The 6,837-nt window shown below is 31.3% G+C and overlaps 1 protein-coding gene across 2 annotated transcripts; it reads left to right on the forward strand.

The window, feature by feature from the left end:
* Positions 1 to 1,636: 1,636 nt before the first annotated feature.
* LOC145057676 (protein DA1-like) lies at positions 1,637 to 5,304 on the forward strand. Of its 2 annotated transcripts, none has more exons than XM_079005545.1 (12): positions 1,637 to 1,890; positions 2,539 to 2,697; positions 2,891 to 2,978; positions 3,094 to 3,253; positions 3,330 to 3,450; positions 3,546 to 3,629; positions 3,703 to 3,822; positions 3,907 to 4,119; positions 4,347 to 4,409; positions 4,497 to 4,615; positions 4,702 to 4,760; positions 4,846 to 5,304. In XM_079005545.1, exons 2-12 carry the CDS (start codon positions 2,581 to 2,583, stop codon positions 5,172 to 5,174), a joined length of 1,473 nt encoding a protein of 490 aa, XP_078861671.1. In that variant the 5' UTR covers positions 1,637 to 1,890; positions 2,539 to 2,580; the 3' UTR covers positions 5,175 to 5,304. The 2 variants fall into 2 exon arrangements, with proteins under 2 accessions (XP_078861671.1, XP_078861670.1); XM_079005544.1 differs by having other exon boundaries at positions 1,638 to 1,890; positions 2,888 to 2,978.
* The last annotated feature ends 1,533 nt before the right edge of the window (positions 5,305 to 6,837 follow it).

Below are 6,837 nucleotides of genomic sequence, written 5' to 3' on the forward strand. Positions count from 1 at the left end.
AAACACGATGAACTTGCATTCGACACATGTAGCTAGTGATCAAGAGTGGATCCTTAGGTTCTTAACTGGGTGGCCTTGGGTCATCTACTAAGAATTTGATGTTGAGTATATTTCTGGATAATACCTCAATGTCATCCACCACTTTGTGAGGTTCGATTTGCTTACGGGGCCTTATAACACTCATAAAATTCTCGAAAATTTTAAACTTTTTAAACAAATCCAAAACCATCATTGTTTACAATTTTTTTTCAAAATAAGTTCTACATCAGAGAAATCCCAAAATCATAAAACAAAACATGAGGAGGTTCATGATCATGCCTTCACTTTTCCGCGATCCTTTAAGGTACCTGAAACACAATCCAAAACTGTAAGCCCAAAGCTTAGTGAGTTCCCCCAAAATACCACCACACACATAATCCTAAATATCACAACAACAACACGGATGTCGAAATCTTTTACCTAAAATTTGTGTCGGGTTATGTCAGGTTGTCATGTCGTGTCAGGTTTTGTTGGGTCTAGTTAAAGTTTTGAAGGAGCCAATATTTTTTTATTGAGAGTGGAAGGGGTAAAAGCGAACAAAACACAAAGTGAGGGCATATTCTTAAAGATATAATCATGATTTTAAATAAGTTAGGCGTGACTTTTGCGATAATGTCTAGCTTCAAGCTTTTACGAGTCGTGACGAGCCATGTTGTTTGTAAGGCGTGACTTAATGCAATGATTTTGTATATAAATAATATATATATATATATATATATATATACATTCCATAATTATTCATTTTTATATACGTATATGACTTATGGCAACATTTTGTTAAATCATGATGTCAACTACAAGCGTTGGAGCCGTGACGTTCCATGACGAGCTTTTTAAAACCTCAAATATAATATGATCACAAAAAGACTAACATGCATTTCTCGATTTTCTGCCTAATTCAAGATGAATGGATAAAGTTGTACTTTCGACGAGGCTTAGAGTGATTTGTAATGCTCGATGTTGAGTTGATTAATTATACTTGAAAGAGCATATTCTTTGTGGTAATACATTAGATTTTTTAGCATAAATAGCAAATTTTCTAAGATTTGAAAACTTGAGTATAAAATAAATAATAAAGTATAATAATAGGTTAAGATAAGATTTTACATCTAAGCAGAAAATTCTAAGATCTCAATATGGATTTTGCTTTCTCTATAGGAAGATGTTAACAAAACCTACATTTATTTATCACATTAAAAAATCAATAATATCTTTTAATATCATAATATATTATTTTTATTTCTCATTATTTGAAACAAAAGTCAAATGTATTTAATTGTTTAGTTTTAAACCAATTGACTTGGTCGACTTTGTTCTAGAGTACACACATTTCATTATTAAGAAGTTTATAATTTCAATTTTATATATTTTTATATACTTTAGTTAATATGAGTTCTCAGAGTTTGTTATAATACTTTTTATGTATTTTTAATATTTATATAGTTTCATACTTACTAGAAGTTTGTTTAAAATTAAATTGACCCATAAATGATAACATGCTTTATTGAGTTATATCTAGGTATAAATTACCTAATAAATAAGATCATAAAACACATAAGATCCTTCTATTTAATATTTAAGGAACGCGTATTTATTTTAATTTTGACTTTTCCTGGTAGAATTCTTAACATCTTCCTAAAGCGAAAGCTAATGCCGTGTTGGGTTCGTGATTCTCAAATTCTTCAAGGTCAAAACAATTTCCCAGAATCACGAACCTAAACCCTTCACACATCTTCGATTTCTCTCTCACGTCCGTGATCCTGTTAAAGCTTCGTCTTGTAATCGTACACCCTCTTTCGCTTTCGATTTTGGTGGAGGATTAACGATTTTGCTCAAGACTTGATTATAATCGTAAGAACACACGATTGCCTTTACTTTACTGTGTTTTAGTTGTTATAATTGTTCTTAATTTTCGTAATGATCATCACTGTTGCTGCATATGAACTGCACAAAACCAGAAGTTTTTGGTGAGTCCGGATGTTTGTGAATTCGGAATTGCAGAAACAATGTTGTCTTTTATGTGGTTTTATCACGTATGAGTAATTAGTCTAATTGATTTCGTTTTATCTTATTTATGCCTCTGTGTGTTCGTTTTATATGAGCTTGATTGTTGTAATACGGCAGCTCTGGATTCTTCCAATTCTTCTACTATCCGATTTGTTTGAAACCTTAAGGTTATTAAACTTATAATCAAGCTATACTCTGGCTTTCCAGCTGTGGCTATTCGATTCTATTACTCTATAATCAGTAGAGAACATTAGTAAGTTCATTCTGAACCGCATTGGTAACTGAGTATTCGTCCCATTTGAACATTTCAATCCATTTATGTTACTTGTCCTCGTTAATCTCAATTTCTCATTATCATAACTGAAGAGCCATTATAGTACTTGTTATCATTAAGGAGTCAAGCCACATTTTTCTATTCTTTATGAGAAATCCCCAATTGAATATCATGATCTTACCTATTCTTTATGCTTTTTTTTTTCTTTCTTTCTTCAGGTAGAGTATTATTTGGACCTGTACAGATAGTAGTTACTATTCATGGGTTGGCTTAGCAGAATTTTTAAAGGCTCCAACCATGAAGTTTCAGAAGGGGAATATAACTGGAGATATGAAGAGAATACAACATCAGCAGGAAATTACCCTTCTACATCTTGGGTAAAATCCATATTTTCACTCCCTTTTTGAGACATATCAATGTAATCAATCTTTGATATTGTAATTTGGAGGATAATCATTTCTCTTTTCAAATTGATCTATGCAATGTTTGACCTTTTTTCAAGCATTTCACCTTGGTATCTTTCTTGTCCAAATTTAATCTTACTTTCTTACATGAATAAAACTTTAGCAGGATCCACAGTCTGAGATAGAAGATATTGATCGTGCAATTGCAATATCACTTGCAGAAGAAGAAGGGAGAGGGAAACATGATGTAATTAGTAAGTGATGTAATTATAATCATCTGTGCTCATATTGTCCTTTTTCATAGTAAAACTATAGATTCAAATATATATACTAAAAGTCGTTTGTTTGTTTCTTAAATTCATTGGCTAGGTGATGATTCTCAACTGAAAGAAGATGAACAACTTGCAAGGGCATTACAGGAAAGTCTTAAAGTCGAGTCACCACCCAGAAATAGACATGTAAATGGAAATGGAAATGGAAATGGAAATATTTATCAACCTATACCATTCCCATATTCAACAGGATTTAGGTAACTTTATTTATTTCTTTATTGTAATTCCATTCTTAAAAAAATGTGTATAAATTGTATTATCATTTTGTTGTAGGATATGTGCTGGTTGTAATTACGAAATTGGGCATGGAAGATTTTTAAGTTGCATGGGTGCAGTTTGGCATCCAGAGTGTTTTAGATGCCATGCATGTAACCAACCAATTGCTGATTATGAGGTATTCATTTCATACATATTTTCAAGAAATAGTAATTTACTTTTGTTTATTTATAAATTATAATTTATAATTTATCCTACTTTTTTTCTCTACAGTTTTCAATGTCAGGAAATTATCCTTATCACAAATCTTGCTACAAGGAGCACTATCATCCAAAATGTGATGTTTGCCAACACTTTGTAAGTAGTATTAATAAACTATAAACTAAAACTTCCATTTTTTTTTCTTTAAAAAAATTTAAATTGTTTACAGATTCCAACAAATGCTGCTGGACTTATCGAGTATAGGGCCCATCCATTTTGGGCCCAAAAGTATTGCCCATTTCATGAGCATGATGGAACTCCTAGATGTTGTAGTTGTGAGCGAATGGAGGTATGTTATATAAACTTATAATGAATAGTTGAATACAATTACTTTGATTTTCTTTTTATTAAATATTTAATTTATTTTTTATAGCCACGTGAAACAAGCTATGCTGCTCTTAATGATGGGAGGAAGCTATGCCTTGAGTGTCTTGACTCTTCAGTGATGGATACAAGCGAATGTCAACCACTTTATCTTGATATTCAAGTGTTTTATGAAAGTATAAATATGAAAGTGGAACAAAAAATTCCTTTACTTTTGGTTGAGAGACAAGCTCTTAATGAAGCCATGGATGGAGAGAGAAATGTAAGTCAACATTTCTTTCCATCATTCAATCTTACACAGGACAAGACAGGTTGTACTGTCTGTTGTCAGTCTGTCAATCTGACACTGTTGTCAGTCTCTCAGATATGACTCAGACTATTGAGACAAAAGTAAACTTTTTAATCCCGCCTAGAACGGCGTAAACACTCACAATCTCTCGCCTATAAAAGAAAAAGACGAAAATACCCTCCTCATTTTTTTTATTTCAGGGTCATTACCACATGCCTGAGACGCGTGGACTATGCCTCTCGGAGGAGCAAACCGTCAGCACAGTATGTATTTATTTTTACTAATTATTTATTTCCTTAAATACCCTTTTAAAAAATTTATTAGTTTATTCATGATTTGACATGTGGCAGGTTTTGAGAAGACCAAGGATGGGGATGGGAAACCGGGTCCCGGATATGAAAACCGAACCGTATAAATTGACACGTCGCTGTGAGGTTACAGCCATTCTCATTTTATATGGCCTTCCAAGGTATTTTTTATTTTCTTTTTTAATTTTATAAAATTGTCAAATTTAGCTACCTTATAAGATCTGAGTTTGACATAATTTGTAAATAGGTTGCTGACTGGATCAATCTTAGCTCATGAAATGATGCACGCGTGGCTTCGACTTCAAGGTTTTTTTATTTGCACTCTTCGTTGAAACTATTTTTTTTTTTTTTTGACAAATAAATTATTTCTTTTTTTTGTTTTCCTTTAAAGGGTATCGAACACTTAGTCAAGATGTTGAAGAAGGAATATGTCAAGTGTTGGCTCACATGTGGTTAAGATCCCAAATAGCTTTGATATCAAGTGGGACCACGTCATCATCGTCATCATCATCATCATCATCATCTGCCACGTCATCAAGGAAAGGAGGGAAAAGGTCTCCGTTTGACAAAAAGCTTGCTGAGTTTTTCAAGCATCAGATTGAATCTGACATGTCACCGGTTTATGGGAATGGTTTTAGAGCTGGGAATCAGGCAGTAATTAAGTACGGACTTCCAAGAACCTTGGAACATATTCGATTGACAGGGACTTTTCCTTTCTAAATTTCGATCATTTTTTTTTGTTTCTTTGTGATTAGAGAATGTATACCACTATTGAAATTGCATTTTTTTTTCTTCCACGTGTAGATTTTGTCTTTATAATAATAAAATCACGCATTCTTTTTTTCTTTCATTTGTTGTTGTTGTTGTTGGCTGCAATTCAGCTTTTTTATGATGCTTTTGTTGAAGGTTTGACATAGAGATGTGAATGGTGCCAAACTCATCACATATGACATACCCAAGTGAAAAGATCATAATGTTTCTCTTTTTTTCAATTAAAGTTGGGTGTGAAGAGAAAATTCATTGCAATTTGCAAATACAAATTAGGATGAATAAGTAGATATAGTTTTCTTGAAAGAATTCTATGTGGTTTACATGCTTTATGTGTAAGAATTTGCATGTTTTAAATCATATATAATACTATCGTTTGAAGCTTTCACTTGTAGAATTTTATAAACAACATTGATAGAATTTTTTTGAATGCAAATCACTAGATAGAGAAAATATATTCTTTCTTAATGTAAGGCCAAAATGGCGTCAAGTGCGCATATATATATATATATATATATATATATATATATATATATATATATATATATATATATATATATATATATATATATATATATATATTAAAGGAGAACATTTTTTAGGAATAGTAAATTTATGTTGTTTTTGACAAGAATGGTCCTCTGTTTATGTGTTTGTGTTTAAATCCGCCTTTAGGTCATTTTATGTCGGTACCCATATTTTGTGCGGACACGTGTTGGGAATAGTTCCGGTTTCCTGGTCATTTTGTGTTCAAATCCGTCTTTAGGCGCAATTTTTGTTTTTTAAAACAAATATATATATAAAAAACAAACTTTTTACATCCTATAGTGAAAATGAATACGTAAAAAATAGGAATTTAATTTTTTTTAAAAGTCATTTTTAAAATGTAAAGTTATTTTGTTCATATTTCAATTTTGCTGAAAGACCTGTCGCATCCGACACCCACAATGCAGGGGTTCCCCACCTAGTCTGAATGATGCCGAAAATGATGTCTAAGCATCCATAAGGCTAGAGCCGACAAAAATCAATCCAACCCACCAACCTAACCCAAACCCAACCCAAAATTAACATGTTGGGTTGAGATTTCAACCATTTATGTTAAATGAGTTAACCCGTCTAACCCATTTAATTAAATAGGCTGAGTTGGGTAAAAATTATCAATCTGTTTTCAACACAACAACCTATTTAACTTTAATATATACTTAATTTAATAATTATTTGAATATTACCATATATTAATCTAAGTATTAATTTATATATTGCAATGCTCTATTGTTATTTATTTTTTTAAAATGCAATCATAATTTTTATCTTTTTTCTTTGCGTCAACAACACTAGTCACTATTTAAAAATACTTCGAAATTACATATATTTAATGTTATTTGAACAATTTCTTTGTACTTGTAAATTGAGATTGTGCTTTTATTATATTTTCAAAGTTTATTTAAGTTTGGAATTATTTTAAGTGGTGTAATCTTTATTTAATTTAGTTTCAGGTTTAACCTATTTATTTAACAGGTTGACTTGAAAATTACATAAATGGGTCAACCCGGTGACAACTCATTTATCTAAAAGGTTGGGTTGGGTTGAAAATATCCACCCATTTAAATAAAAA

Source organism: Lactuca serriola, chromosome 6, assembly GCF_051521515.1.
Source record: "Lactuca serriola cultivar US96UC23 chromosome 6, Lser_US96UC23_V15, whole genome shotgun sequence".
Classification (NCBI taxonomy): domain Eukaryota; kingdom Viridiplantae; phylum Streptophyta; class Magnoliopsida; order Asterales; family Asteraceae; genus Lactuca; species Lactuca serriola.

Bases quoted from the DNA above. Each gene is read 5' to 3' on its own strand.
- LOC145057676 (XM_079005544.1), top strand. From the start codon at position 2,581: ATGGGTTGGCTTAGCAGAATTTTTAAAGGCTCCAACCATGAAGTTTCA. The intron at 4,410-4,496 runs GTATGTATTTAT...GACATGTGGCAG, and splicing joins AGGAGCAAACCGTCAGCACA to GTTTTGAGAAGACCAAGGAT. The intron at 4,616-4,701 runs GTATTTTTTATT...ATTTGTAAATAG, and splicing joins ATTTTATATGGCCTTCCAAG to GTTGCTGACTGGATCAATCT.